The sequence below is a fragment of the Anopheles cruzii genome, chromosome 2 (genome assembly GCF_943734635.1).
Source record: "Anopheles cruzii chromosome 2, idAnoCruzAS_RS32_06, whole genome shotgun sequence".
In the NCBI taxonomy this organism is placed as follows: Eukaryota; Metazoa; Arthropoda; class Insecta; order Diptera; family Culicidae; genus Anopheles; species Anopheles cruzii.
The window spans coordinates 55,130,359-55,144,362 of record NC_069144.1 but is presented as its reverse complement, the minus strand read 5'-3'; the positions used below and the strand labels follow the sequence as shown (position 1 = coordinate 55,144,362).

Below are 14,004 nucleotides of genomic sequence, written 5' to 3'. Positions count from 1 at the left end.
CAGACAGGACAGCCCTAGTGACAGCCAAGTGACGTTTCAGAAGCTTAGAATCTTCAGTCGTGGAGATTTCGTTTCAAAATGTCGACGCGAACGCATACCGGTTTGTTGGGAGTTTTCCTCGTTTTGCTCGTAGCCGGGCTTCCCCTGGAAGCGGTGGCCGAACCGGGCGAAACACTGGTGCTGCTGGACAATCTGGCTATCCGCGAAACACACTCGATCTTCTTTCGCAGCCTGCAGGAACGGGGTTACAAGCTGACCTACAAGCTGGCCGACGATGCGGGCTTGGTGCTGTCGAAGTACGGTGAATTCTTGTACCGCCATCTCATCGTGTTTGCCCCGTCCGTCGAGGAGTTTGGTGGATCGCTGAGCGTCGAGTCCATTACGGAGTTTATCGACAACGGAGGCAACGTGCTGGTGGCCGGCAGCAGCGTCACGGGGGATGCGCTGCGCGAACTAGCGTCCGAGTGTGGGTTCGAGGTGGACGAGGAGCGGGCAGCTGTCATCGACCACCTGAACTATGACGTGTCCGATGGTGGGGATCATACGACGATTGTTGCCACCCCGGAAAACCTGATCGATGCCCCGGTCATCGTCGGAAAGCGAGCCTCGGTAGCTCCGCTGCTCTACCGTGGAACGGGACTGTTGGCCGATCGAGAAAATCCGCTCGTCCTGCAGCTGCTTACGGCGGACAGTACCGCCTACAGCTACGTCCCGGATGCCCCGGTCAAAGAGTACCCACATGCGGTCGGCAAGGGCACCCTGCTGATAGCGGCTCTCCAGGCCCGCAACAATGCTCGGGTCGTGTTTTCCGGTTCCTTGTTCTTCTTCTCCGACGAAGCGTTCCTCGCCGGTGTGCAGCGCGTGCAGGACGGCAAGCTTCACGCCCGTTCCGGCAATCAGGACGTAGCCATCGCCATCAGCCGGTGGGTATTTGGAGAGAACGGTGTGATCCGGGTGCGCTCGGTGTCCCACTACAAGGAGGGCGAAAGCCAGCCACCGTCGGCTTATACCATCACGGAACCGGTGGTGTTTACGATCGACATCGAAACCCGCTCACCGGCCGGCGAGTGGAAAGCATTCGAAGCGTCCGACGTGCAGCTCGAGTTCGTACGGATCGACCCGTTCGTACGAACAACCCTCGTACCGGTCGGTGGCGGACGCTACGAGGCACGGTTCCGCATTCCGGACGTCTACGGGGTGTACCAGTTTAAGGTGAACTACGATCGCATCGGGTACACGCAGCTCTACTCGACCACCCAAGTGTCCGTGCGGCCACTCACACACACCGAGTACGAACGGTTCATCCCCAGCGCCTACCCGTACTACGCCAGCGCGTTCTCGATGATGGTCGGCATGTTCCTGTTTTCGTTCCTCTTCCTGCACTTCAAGGAGGAAGGCAAGGGCTCGGGCGGCGCCCGATCTGCCGCTGCCGGTGACAAGAAGGCACAGTAGGCCACGGCGTGATCGTCGGAACAAACTAAAATTAAAGAAACTCAATAAAACGCCCAACATTTTCTCATTCAACCCCGGAATGGGTTGGTTCCGTTTAATTCCTTTATTAAGTCTTGCTTTTCAATATAACAGTGTGCGCGTGTGTCTGTGTCTGTGTGTGTGCTTGATCGCCACATCTTTATTATTTCTGGGGTCAATTGCTTCGTGAATGGCCGTTTCCAGTCTGTTTTTATCTCGTACTAAGGGACATACTTTTGAACCCTTTAAGACGCTTCCCTATCGTTGTTTAAAAAGGATGAGAATCGGATGCGCGATCCTTCCGGTAATCAGACGACAAATGTTAGTAAAATTCGTGGCCCCGTGGCCAGTCGAAGGGAAGTTCTTGGAGATTCAAAAAGTACGACAACGGAACGGATGCGAACCCTCGCAGGAATTGACACGAAAGTGAGGAAGGAAATTATGGAACGGAACGGTTGCAAAACGAGAACCGGAATTCGCCGCTATACAGTCCACCGGTCCGCCATTATCACTCGAATGTTTTGCGCTCAACGATATGTTCAGTATTCCAACAGCAAACAGGGTTTGGTTCCCAATGAGAAGCAAAGTTGACACGGGGAAAACACGCGATGGCGGCACTGGAATGTGTTTGTTCGATTGTTATGGATTCGATTTTGCTTCTTTTTTATCATGATGATTACTATTCGTTCAATGCTTAGTTGCGTTTTTAAATTGATAAATACTTGTGTTCGTTATGGTTATGTTTTTAACTTCTTCCTCGTTTGTTTACTTTCATCCACCCAACCGTTAGTTCGCGCTTCGTTTGTAGTTAAGCATTTAGAATTGGTTCGATTTGGTCACTTCTTCATACGTTAGCAACGGCCTTTACAAGCAACGGATCGTTACCCACGCGACGTGTGCGACACGTGTGACAATGGCGAAGAGAAAAATGTCCAAGTTTTAGTTTTCCGTTACGATAATTTCGGCTTCCGAGCATGGTCCGGTCCACTAATTGCGTTTCAGCCATTCATTGTCACCCGGGCGCGGCCGATTAAAAGTACACCGAAGAGATGTGTAAATAGTTAGTTTACTACAGTTACACTGTCTAACGCGACTATAGTTTTGTTTTCTTAACGCGTGAACCTTCCGGATTTGTCTTAATTAACACTAAAAACGTACATTTCATAGTTAATCTTACACTGTACCCACTGGGGCGGTAGCTTATCTTGTATGTGTGCCAGTATGTGTGTTTTTATCATCATTTAAGCACTACCAGTTTTGCGAACAACTCAATGCCAGTGCCAGTTTCTGTTCCGCCTCACAGTACTAGGAACCGAAACGTCGGAACCGGAAACGTTGCAGCAATCTTAAGTAAATCGTTTCGATTTAAAATAACCCTGTAATGTTGAGCGTGTCTGTGTACGAGACTCGTTATGCTCTCCGTAACATCGGTAGCCTTTCTTCTTCGACGAGTCTCACTGGAAGCGCAATTGTTCCTCGGTGCAGTGGGATTTCAGAGGACGAACAACAAGAACGAAACTTAACTTTCTCATCCGGTACACCCGTTGGCGACACCGGCGAGAATTCAGAGCCCTATTCAACTGGGTGTCCCTACGGGAACCAGGGTACGACCAATTCAACTACTAATTCTACGACTAAACAGCAAGTCTCGCGAGAAGACATCCGTGCCGTGCCGGGACTTCTTGGGACAGCAAAACACTGCACGACAACAATTACGATTGGACCGATCGTTTTTGGCCCTCAGTCTGGCATCGGTTCGCGTGTGCAACAATCTTTTTATGCCCTCTCCCCGGCGAGTTTATTGGAGCGTTGTTAATTAGAGTTACTTTTTGGTTTATGCTCGGCAACTAATGCTCTACGGTTTACTTTCAAGCGTCGGTTTAGCCCTTCCTGGAAACGGTTGATTAAAATTATGTTTAATTATCATTCTGTTCTCTACCGATACCACAGTCAAGTAACCAATCTGTGTTGGACCATGAAGATAGGGAATGATGGGGACATCTGTCCCCTGTAAAGGCGGCGAAATCAATCCTTGAAACCTTGTTTAAACAAAACCCCAGACCGATGATTGATGATTATCCAAAAACTGAAACACGCAACCCGCAAAAATCCGGCTTCCGGTGGCCGTGTTGACAAATTGACGACAAAAGAGTCGGCCATGCGTCGGCCTACTTTCGGTCTGACCACTTCTCGGTCCTTCTCTCGGTTTTGAACACTGGTTTAGGTAAGGTTTTCTCGGTCTTTGGCCAATTGGCAGCGCAGTGGAGCAGTTCACTGTAGGTTTCGATCCGTTTCGAAGGAGATTAATGCCCATTGTTTGACCAGCGGTCACTATCGTCTAGAAAAAGGTTCGTAGAACAATTTTACTGTAAATCTGCAACGTGCTGGGGGGCATTTATCACTCCGTGTCCTGCGGCACCCCCTTCGGTTGTGTTCGGTCGCGTCTCACATCGGTTTTTGGCAACTGTTTTTGTGCGTTGTGGTTTGATTTGTTTTTCTCTGAGGGTGGGCTGGTTGGTTTGGTTTGTTACGGGGGGGTCGGTTACTGCTGCCAAGGGGGCACAACAAGGTAATGTTTTTGATTTTTATCTTCACACTTACTACGCGGTCGAGATCTAGAACAACAGTTCATCGTGATCATCGTCATCTGCAATGGAGAAAAAAATCGACCGGGAGGCCGCAAGTTAACATGGGCCGATTGCAACTTGAACGAGAACCAATCGGGAACCCGGTATGAAGATGAGCATAAGCCTGAACCATGAAGATACTTGAATAAACGGCTCTACAGGAAGCGTTCCCGAGGGAAACGTGTTTCTAAAAATTAAGAAACAATTACTAACTAGCGTAATGCGAAGGATAACTGCTACTGTTCCTAGTAAAAAAATGAGAGTAAAAAAATACAGCAGCAACATGTAAAAAACCAAATGTAGGTAACGAAATCGAATATTGAATTAGCGAAACTGCAAAAAGAAAGACGAAAGCGAACAAAAACGAAACTCGAACAAAACAAAAGTTTAATAAGAAACATAGTAAGGCTTTATTGGTTGATTTCGCACATTCTGGCTTCTGAAGACTGCCATAACCAATCGGAACGGGCGGGGAGACGGCCAAGGAGAATCGGTCACACGGCTCCCGCGGAACGCGATTTTTAAATAATTTAACTCCCCAAACCGTAACGTCAATACACTTTTTCTATTCATTCTTACAGCAACTGGTTAAACATAAGCTTAGTCTTCTGTTTTCGTTTTAGTCGCTTGAGCTGTAAACTGTACACAATATAACTGGTAAAGGTGTCGGTGCGCCGTTGTGCCGCCATCCACTGTGACCTTCTCTGTGACAATCCTTTCCCTAGGGGGCCCTAACAGATGGGGGGGATACTCTTTAGGACCGCAGCTTTCTTTACAAACTGTACATTGCTAATGACACCTAACACACGCGGGAAGTAATAATAGTCGACAGTAGCGGCCAATAACTTATCCATTTAATTAATGCAAACGTGGCTAACCATAGTATAGAAAGCTTAAAGAAACTTAGAACGCGCTAGCAGCTAAGAGCCTAGAGGTGAGAAAGAGAGACAGAGAGAGACAGATGGGGATCGAAAGTGAGAGATAGCAACGACAAAATGGGACTACCTTTCGCATTCGCGCAAACGGATAAAAATTAGATTCAAGCCAAAGGACAACATCCCCCTAAGACGGCACGCGTGTGTGTGTTTCGAGATTACATTTCGTTCGTTTGGTACCAAAGATGGCGATGACGTAACCAAGCTAACTCCCCGGGTGAAGAGAAGATGGGCGTGAATGATGGGCAGCCTAAGGCTACTGTGGTGCAACGTTCACAACGGTCGCTCGCAGCCCCAACGCTCCTAGAGCAAGGTAGTCTCGCACCCTCAGGAGGACGAGGGTGCCGTCTGAGGCTGAGGGGCTGATCCTGCCGCCGTCGGTGGTGGTGATGGGTCTAGCAGAGGTTTACCTTTCGTGGCGGCGGCCGCCGTGCTGTTGTTGCTAAGTGTCGAGAGCGTGCGTTGCTGGTAACCCAACCCGGTCACCAGGCTGCTTTGGGATGAGCTGTCGGACTGATTGTTGGCCGTGCTGCTGATGGCGGCCAGTGACATTGCCATCGGATGGTGGGTAGGGCTTTGCGAGGGTGTGCTGTTGGTGCTCTTGGCCTTCCGGAACCAGTTGCCCAGCTTCCGTCGGCCGAGCGAGTTCGACCCGAACTCCGCCTGCTGCTGGAGGACCGCTTCTTTGGGCATCTTTCGAGACTTCTTCGGCAACGTGTTGCCACCGGCGGCCCCCGGTGGTGGGCCCATCGGCTGTTTGGAGTGAGATTCTTTGCTGTGGTTTGGCGTGATTGCGTGGTGGCTGGATCCCACCGAACAGACGCTGCTGGCCATCGAAGGACGGTACCCACCGCTACCAACCGTCGCGTCGGACAGTTCCCACGGGTCAGTGCCATCGCTAGCGCCCACCGAACCGGTCATCAGACCGTCCCGGCTGTCGTCCACGTACGGAAAGTACTCCCGGTCGGACAGGTTGTCGTCCTCGAAACACGAACCCGACCCACCACCGTCCAGTTCTGAGACGAACAAACTTTCGCCACAAAACTGGCGCTCGGTCGAGAGCGTGTTGAGGAAGCGCAGCTTGCTGCTGCTGCTGCGGAAGCAAAAGTCGAACCACTTGTTGCGCGTGTCACAGTACAGACGCAGGGCGTTCTTGAGCGACACGCCAAACATTTTGCCGTCCGGCAGGTTCAGGATGCGACAGTTGTCGAGAAAGATGCGCCCCTTGTAGATGTAGTTGGTGCGCTTGAGCAGATCCTTCTTGCAGTAGATGAGCTGCCGGTCGAACAGGAACAGCGTGTACGTGTTGTTCCAGATGTTGGGCGACATCCGGATGGCGTCGGTTTGCAGGAACAGCCGCGTGCTGTGCAGATTGATCGATGGGCCCTGGAAGTTTTCGAACCGTGCCTGGATGCGCGACAGATACTCGCTGTGTCGTTTCCCTGCCGAGTGGCGACGACGCAAGAAAGAAAGAAGCAAATGATAGAAAATAAGAAAAGTAGCCTTTGCAATATAAAAAAGCCAGCATAAGCAAGCAACAAAAGCAGACGGGTATCTCAGTAAGCTGTGCAGTAAGCCGAGCAGCAGCAGCCAACAGGCAGAACAGAAAGCACGCTCAAGGAATGAATCGCGGAACAAACAGGAAAAGAAATGGCGCACGGCGACAGAACGTGCCCGAAGACGAGGCCGCAGCAGGTCCATCGCAACCGAAAAGGCAAAAGCTACCAGCAGACGCCCAGCGAGTGAATTTCGACAGTAAACCTGTACGCTACCTTCCGGTAGCTACCCGGTACACGCGAGAAAAGATCGTTACCGTCACCACCGTCGAACGGTCGCCGAGTGGCCGAGCGGATAAAATCACGACCGAAACCGAGCGCCAAAATGCAGTACGCTACGTGGAACATTGAGAACGCTGATCAGGGCCACTAAGTGCGCCCTCCTTTTTTCTATTCTACTTATTTACCAACTCTACGTCCTTCCAAATCCAAAATCGATAACAACAACTTATAACGGCATAAGCGAATAAAAGCAGATCTTCTGGAAGCTGTGTTTTGCCTACCTTCGTTGACCATCTCCGTGACGCGGCGCATTGCCGAGAGGGCCATTTCAAACACCTCCTTACAGTCCATCGTTTCCAGCTCGGATTTGGTGCACTTGCGCAGGTTCAGCGTGGGCAGCAGTTCCTTCCGGGTGGGCGAGTGTTTGACTAGTTCGCTCAGGTGCAACGGGTAGCGACATATTCGCTGGATCGGTGCAAGCAGGTGTGCCGACAGTGGCAGTTCTGGCAAATTTTCCGCTATCCGACAACTGTGGGGCGAGGGTGAATGTGAATCAAACCATTAATACCTCGGCGGCGCCACTGGAGGGATCCGTGATGCTTTGGGACACTTACTTTTCCAGCAACTGATTGGCCTCCTTGTTACTAGCGTAGTTCTCGAGTTCCATCAGCGCCCGTGGGTACGAGTTACAGTAGGTAGAATACACCATAAACGCGGATTGCTGCAGAAGAAACGATCGAAACACGTTAGCATTTCCGGCTGGCTCTGGATCGGCAGTCTTCCGGAGACTTACATATTCGAGGAACACTTCGCCGATCCGATTGCTTGGCACGGCGAGCCGCAGAGCGTCGAGAAACGTTTGCTGAAATCGCCAGATCTTTTCGAGGTTAGAAAACATCAGACTGATGCTTTCCGCCGAAAAGATGTCCTCCCGTTCGCGCAAGGGTTTGATGAAACTGAGGGGACGACAGAAAGGCGTCATTATAGTGAAACGAACCGCGCAAATCAACCCAATATCAAGCACTTACCCTAAGCACAACGAGTTGAGCAGCTTCACGTAGTTGATCTCCGTCTCCAGCAGCTCCTTGATGATGTTCTCCTTCGTTAGATTGTGACTAGGGATCGCGCCCTCCGGCGTCTCCGGATCAGCAGCCTCCGGGTGCGTCGTGACGGTGGACATTTGCCCTTGCAGTCGGCTATCACAGCTCATCAGCATGCCCCCTTCGATCAGCGTGGAGGCACTACTTTCACCATCATCACCGTCACCACCACACGACGGTTGCTTCGGGTCTTCGGGGTCACTGTTGTTGATGATGATGATCTGCTTCGGTTTGCCGTACCGAGGCAGTAGCTTAACGTAGTCCTTCGGGAACCAGCCACAGTCGGCGAGTTTTCCCGACTCACGGCCCCCCGCGGCCTCGCCTATCGTAGCGCGTCGCACCCCTCCGTTGTGATCCTCACCGTTCGGGTGGGCCAGAACGGCGTCGGATTTCATTCTGCCCCACCACCACGGGCCCGGCTCTCGCTTCAGCACCTCCATCAGGGCACCCTTCTCGAGCGCCAGTTCCTGGGGGCCTCCGGGGCGAAACGAGAACAGCACCTCGGCAAACACGGGCTCCACGGGGTCCTCTTCGCTGCGGGCATCAACCGCTTCGTCCTCGTCCGGGTGCGACGATATGCTTTCGCTGTCGCTCAGATCCAGCTCGGTGGGAATGGTGGTTGCGGTGCGGCCGTGATGTCGGCGTCTCCGCCTGCCACCATCGCCGGCCGTTTCGCAGCACTCTTCCGTGGTGCCCGTGCCGACGATGCAGTCCAGACCCGACGGTTGACTCAGGGACTTGCCGCTCAACCGTGGCCCACCATTGCCGCTGATGTTCTCCTTGTCCTTGCCCTTGAGCGATAGTTTGTGCCGTAGGGCTGACGAACTGATACCGCTGGTACCGCTGTTGGTGGACACTTTGGCCGAGTTAGCTCTCCGCACCGGACCACCACCATGTGATGAAACCTCCTAGACAGAGAGAAAAACAATGTGTTTAGCGAGCGAGTTCCTTGGGCCAAAATAACACCAAACAACCTACCCCATTGTGGTCCAAAGGATGCAGATGCTGAAGCAACAACTGCTGGTCCGCATCGTTGTCCAGCTCCACCTGAATGCCGGAATCGCCGCTATTGCATTTGTCCCGCCGGTGGGACTTGGTCTTGCGACGTTCCTTACTCGACCGCCAGATCAGTGGCCCAAAGCGATGGTGGTGATGTGTCTGCTGCTGTTGTTGGGCTGCCGACTGCTGCAGCTTGTCGTCGACACTCATACTGGCCACACTGTTGGTCTGTAGCTCCAACGATACACCTGCACCGTTCACCGGCGAAGCCGTCGTTTTGGATGTTTTAAAGTGTGAGAACGTTTTACGAAACTTTTGCAAAACACTTTCGGACACTGGAAAAACACGGGGGAGATAGAAAAACGGGGTCAACGGCACGCTCTGAGCATGTTTGCGGTCGGAACTTACCTTGCGCCGGAGGATGGTGATGTGACGACGTGGTGCTGTTACTGGGCGCTTTGGTAGTGGCAGTCTTCGGTTGTGTTCCATGCGGTTGCTGGTGCTGCGGCGCCTGGGGGTTCGAGACGGCCGAGCTGGTCACGTGCTGCCGGTGACCGCCATCGTCGTTGCCAGCGGCGTGCGGCACCGCCGTCTCGACTGGAGCCTCCGACAGTGATGGACTAGAGACGGCTCTCAGCTGCAGGGGCTATTGCGTGGGTCAAAAGGAAACAAAACAAAAAAACACCCAAAATTAGATGACTCACAACGAACCCGGAGCATGAATTGTGAAAAAATCACTTCATTTCGTAATCTGTTTTTATGGCGGAATCGATAAGACCAGCTGCCACCGGGGCGACCCACCCGGAGCGCGAAAGGTGTTGTTTTTTTGCCGTCTCCAATGATTACTTCCTGTTCGGCAGCCGGCTATAGGTCGCAAAAGACAGGGATCATATTTTTCTGCTTTTAGATAACACATCGGCGCCGGACGGTTCGATATGGGCAACGATGGCCGCCGCAAGGTTCCTAACTAACTGGCGCTTTGGCCTAATACACGCCGTTGTTGTTGGTGTCAGCGTAAAGTGGTGTCGATAATTGGCAAATATGGCCCGAGCGAGAGAAAAACTGATTGACAGGAGAGATTGGACGGATCAAGATCTGTCTCATTGTGCGGCCGTGATAAGGAGCTATTTTTGCAAAGGATAAGGAGCCAAAATATTTCCGTTTATCATCGTTCACGCCCTTCGGGGATTATTTTTAGACACCTTTTGAGTTGACAATAAAACATCGTAACATCGAAACCATTAACTCTGTTGTGTGTGGCCTTGTTTTGAATTAAATTAACCTTTTTGCAGGTGTGGCCCCCGCACGAGATAAGCACTTGACGGTCAGGCACATAACGCTAATGTGCCTTATCGTGCATTGTGTTTACCGCAGTAGAAAGTAAAATGACACGGTACTTTCTAACCGCCGGCTAATTGATAACAGTGGCGTTGGCCAGATGGCGCTCCGGCCACCCAAAAACCACCCGCCCGACCCGCGAGCGAACGTGATGATCGGATGGATGCGCGACGCGTAGTTACGCGCGTTTATCTCGTGCCCAGCATCTTATCGCCACTGCATTTGACAAACGGTAGTAGTTACAGGTGGGTGTTGTGTTAAACTTTACAACCTTCCACACCAGAGACGTGGCCGCCGCCGCCGCGACAGTGTTTTTATAACATAACAGCAGTTGATAAAATATCAGTTTGTCCCTTGTTTAACACCTTTCACCTTTGGAGGGGGGCGGTGGGGTCTAGGAGACCCGTAAAACTGGGTGGCGGCCCGAGCCATCCCATGCGCCTCCGTGTGCAGTGCATTAACGATAACAGTTAACTTCTGTTGGCTAGCAATCAGCAGCATCTATCAAACGGTTCGTGCTGGTCGTCCACGAGCCGGCGGCTACAGGCACAACTTCAACAACCGCGTGACTACGGTTAGTGAGTGGTTTAAGTGCAGATTACCCCTCTGTTGCCGCTTCGTTGGGCTGCGCAGCTCCTTGAAGGCAGGAAAATCCAACCTTACTCGGTACCACGAGTCGATTTCATCAACACATTTGTGGTTACTTACTCCAGAAGCCGGTGCGAAAGTGTTTCAAACAATTGTTAAGGTTAGAAAGCAGAGAATTAACTGAAAATCTTCACTGAACTCTGAACGAACCTCCGGCTCACCAACCGGCTTCTAGTACTACGAAGCCGGTTGGTGACGAGCCCCCGTCTAACCCGATGGAAGGTTTGCTGCTAATCAAGCTGTTGGCTGGATCTGCCACTTATCAACCATTAGGTCCAACCCTTCGTGCCTTCTCTCTATCTTGCGCTCTGTTTACTTGTCGATTAATGGAAATAGGCAATGGAAAATTTTGCCCACCGGCAAGTGGCTAATTTCAAACTGCCTCGCTGCCGCGTAACGTTGTTCGTTGTTATAACCCGCACCGCAACAAACAATGGACAAAGAAAGGGAGATTAGCGAGGGACATGCAACACAAGCGTGAAACCACAGTTCGCGGACCAACAAAGAATGAAGCCGCACATAAAGATGCCTTAAGGCTGGGCGTACCATCTGTTGGGCTAGTGCCGCGAAAGGATAGAAGAAGCCATCCGCCATCGGGAAATCGCCGTCAATCTGATCCGGTCGGAGCGGCGTGAATCGCTCGCGGGACCGGACCATCTCGACCCGTCGCCGGCCGGGCCGGGGCGATGCTGCGGACGCTGGTAGTAGCTGCTCACTGTAGCCGAAGTACGATCCGTACGCCAGCAGGATACCATAGCGGAGGCGCAGCCTTTCCTTCTGCATTGCGCCACCACCGCCGTAACAACGGCCTTCTCCTGACGTGCCGTGGATTCGGCCAATGCTGTACGATTGTCTGTTTCGGAGCAACATTTTGTCTGCTGCACACCAAAGTTGTTTCCATTTACGGCCACCGGTGAGCCACACGCTTCTTGGGCAGTTTCTTGAATTGTCTCTTCACTTCAGTTGGAGGTTATGGCGATCAAAGGACACTCTTATTACACCGAAGCACACACTGACACTGAAGAAAGCGAACGAAATAAAGATTAATGCACAGTCAACCCGGAGGAACAGTCAACAAGATGATGTTCCAATTCGTCTCGTCAGCAGGAGACACTCGATCTCGATCTGTCAAACACACCGCGGCACTTCTGGCGAATAGAAGGTCACTCGGTGTGTTCCGTGCTGCCGCGCGAGCACACCTCTATCCGCGCGGACACCCGGTGCAACACTAACCGCGGATGGAGTGTTCGCGAAACGCACCCCACGACCACCCCCAGAGGGGGGTTGAAGGAATGTTTGATGTGACATTTTGGCAAGTTCCTAATAGGAAATTTCGGGGAGCTTCTGTCTGTTTCTACGCGGACTACCTGTCGCCCTGTCATTCTTATCAGCTTTACGCCGAGGCTGCGGCCGAGGCTTTCAAAGATTTGATTGATTGTTGGATTATTTATCTCGAAAAAGGTATGAAAAACAAAGAAGCACAACACCGAGACATGGTGCATCTCTTTTGCACGAAAACCACAAGAAAGAGACATCATTGCATCGCTGAATCGAAGAGGAATTGATTTTGAAAAGGCTCAAGGGGCTATAAAAAGGAATTACGTTTGCAGGAATATGCGACCCCGGAGCATGAGGAGCTGTACCGCTTAATGCCCTAGAGCGGATCCTATCATCTTCGACGATCTCCTATTTGTTTTCGCAATTCATCCTCGGTTAGCCACAAGTGATTTATGGCATACCCATATCGATAAGCCACAGAAGACGTGACAAATCATAACGGTTTTACGAAACATGGTGAAACCCGCCATAGAACACAGCCGGCATCCGAGATGATCTCGAAAGATACAGTGCCACTGCCAAGTAGTGGCCTCAAAACTGGCGACCCTCACATTCGGTGGCCGATCGCCTATCGGTTGCACGAGACACACGGGTCTCACGAGCATCGCTGCACCGATCAGAGTCCAATCGATCACCACTTTCCGATTAGGGACCATTTCGGGGGTCGCCCGTGGCATCGTACGATTGCACTCCGTGCGGCACGTGATTCTCGATGCCGGTGGTGGCCATTATTATTCAACGAAAATGGGCCGTGGTTTCAGCTGATATGATGATGATATATTTTTATCATCCACGCACGTATAAGCTGTGCCAGGCCAACCGTACGCACAATCTACTCCACGGCGGACAATGATGTGGACAATTAGCGGCTCCCCGATCGGCGGCTAGATGCCTGTGTACCGAAATAAAACACGCAGATAAAGAGCCTTCGATTGTGTCTCGCGCGAGAGATACTATAACGACATATTGTTACTCGTTTGGGAGGGTCCTGTGATAGGCTGATAGTATTTACGGGTAGTTCGCTGCCCGCGGTAACGATAGAGTTTCTAATCTAGTAGGCTAAGCCAATTTACTAGTCAACCGGTCTGACATTTCGCTACTTTGTAACTACCGTAGTTCTACGGACCGATGATCGAGTGTCTCCATCTTCCTGTTTCTTTTTTTTTAATAACCTACATTGTGTCAAATCGGTTCACGTACAAAGTGCTGGCGGTGATCACACGAAACACTGACCCAGCGTAATATCTCCGACGGCGCCGAGCCGTTTCATTTCACGGTACTGGTACGTGAGGCCAGCTGAAAACCTAGCGCCAAGGTTTTTTTTACGGTTTCTCACGGGATTTATGGTTTGTTTACACACACTGACCGCCAGACCGATGCACTTGACTTGCCGGGAGGACCACCAACCGACCACCATCGCGCGCACCAGAGGCCGTCCTGGACTTGACCTCAATTGAGTCAAGTCGACCGTGGAGAAACACACACCCGGGGACACAGCCCGGGGAGCTTCTTCAGCTAATTAAACGCTTGACCGTACCAGCAGGTCACTTTGATCTGCTTCACTTTTTCGCTTTTCGCTACCGGTTCGCACTTTCGTCCGGTTTTCGCACCACCACCAAGGTTCAGATACAAGGATGTAAACACCGCACCGTTGTTGCCGAGAGATTGAGACCGAGTTGTTCACTCTCGAGGGTTTGCGAGAAAAATGGCGCGCCGAACCGACTCGAGTGCGTTCGCGACGTCGAATGGACGGTCGATAGGTAAGGCCATT

The 14,004-nt window shown here is 51.7% G+C and overlaps 2 protein-coding genes across 2 annotated transcripts in view; one reads left to right on the top strand and one right to left on the bottom strand.

Annotated features, from left to right (window-relative positions):
• Positions 1-78: 78 nt before the first annotated feature.
• Positions 79-1,523, top strand: LOC128267015 (dolichyl-diphosphooligosaccharide--protein glycosyltransferase 48 kDa subunit). The gene has a single exon (XM_053003806.1). It carries the CDS (start codon positions 79-81, stop codon positions 1,450-1,452), a length of 1,374 nt encoding a protein of 457 aa, XP_052859766.1. The 3' UTR covers positions 1,453-1,523.
• A 2,844-nt stretch (positions 1,524-4,367) lies between these two features.
• LOC128277778 (uncharacterized) overlaps positions 4,368-14,004 on the bottom strand; it is a 51,856-nt gene continuing 42,219 nt past the window's right edge. Inside the window, exons 7-13 of the mRNA XM_053016301.1 lie at positions 9,318-9,555; positions 8,889-9,244; positions 7,839-8,815; positions 7,604-7,766; positions 7,425-7,531; positions 7,092-7,339; positions 4,368-6,474 (exon numbers count right to left, since the gene is read on the bottom strand). Of these exons, the coding sequence (XP_052872261.1) occupies positions 5,360-6,474; positions 7,092-7,339; positions 7,425-7,531; positions 7,604-7,766; positions 7,839-8,815; positions 8,889-9,244; positions 9,318-9,555 (3,204 nt within the window). The 3' untranslated portion in view covers positions 4,368-5,359. The remainder of the gene's footprint in view (positions 6,475-7,091; positions 7,340-7,424; positions 7,532-7,603; positions 7,767-7,838; positions 8,816-8,888; positions 9,245-9,317; positions 9,556-14,004) is intronic.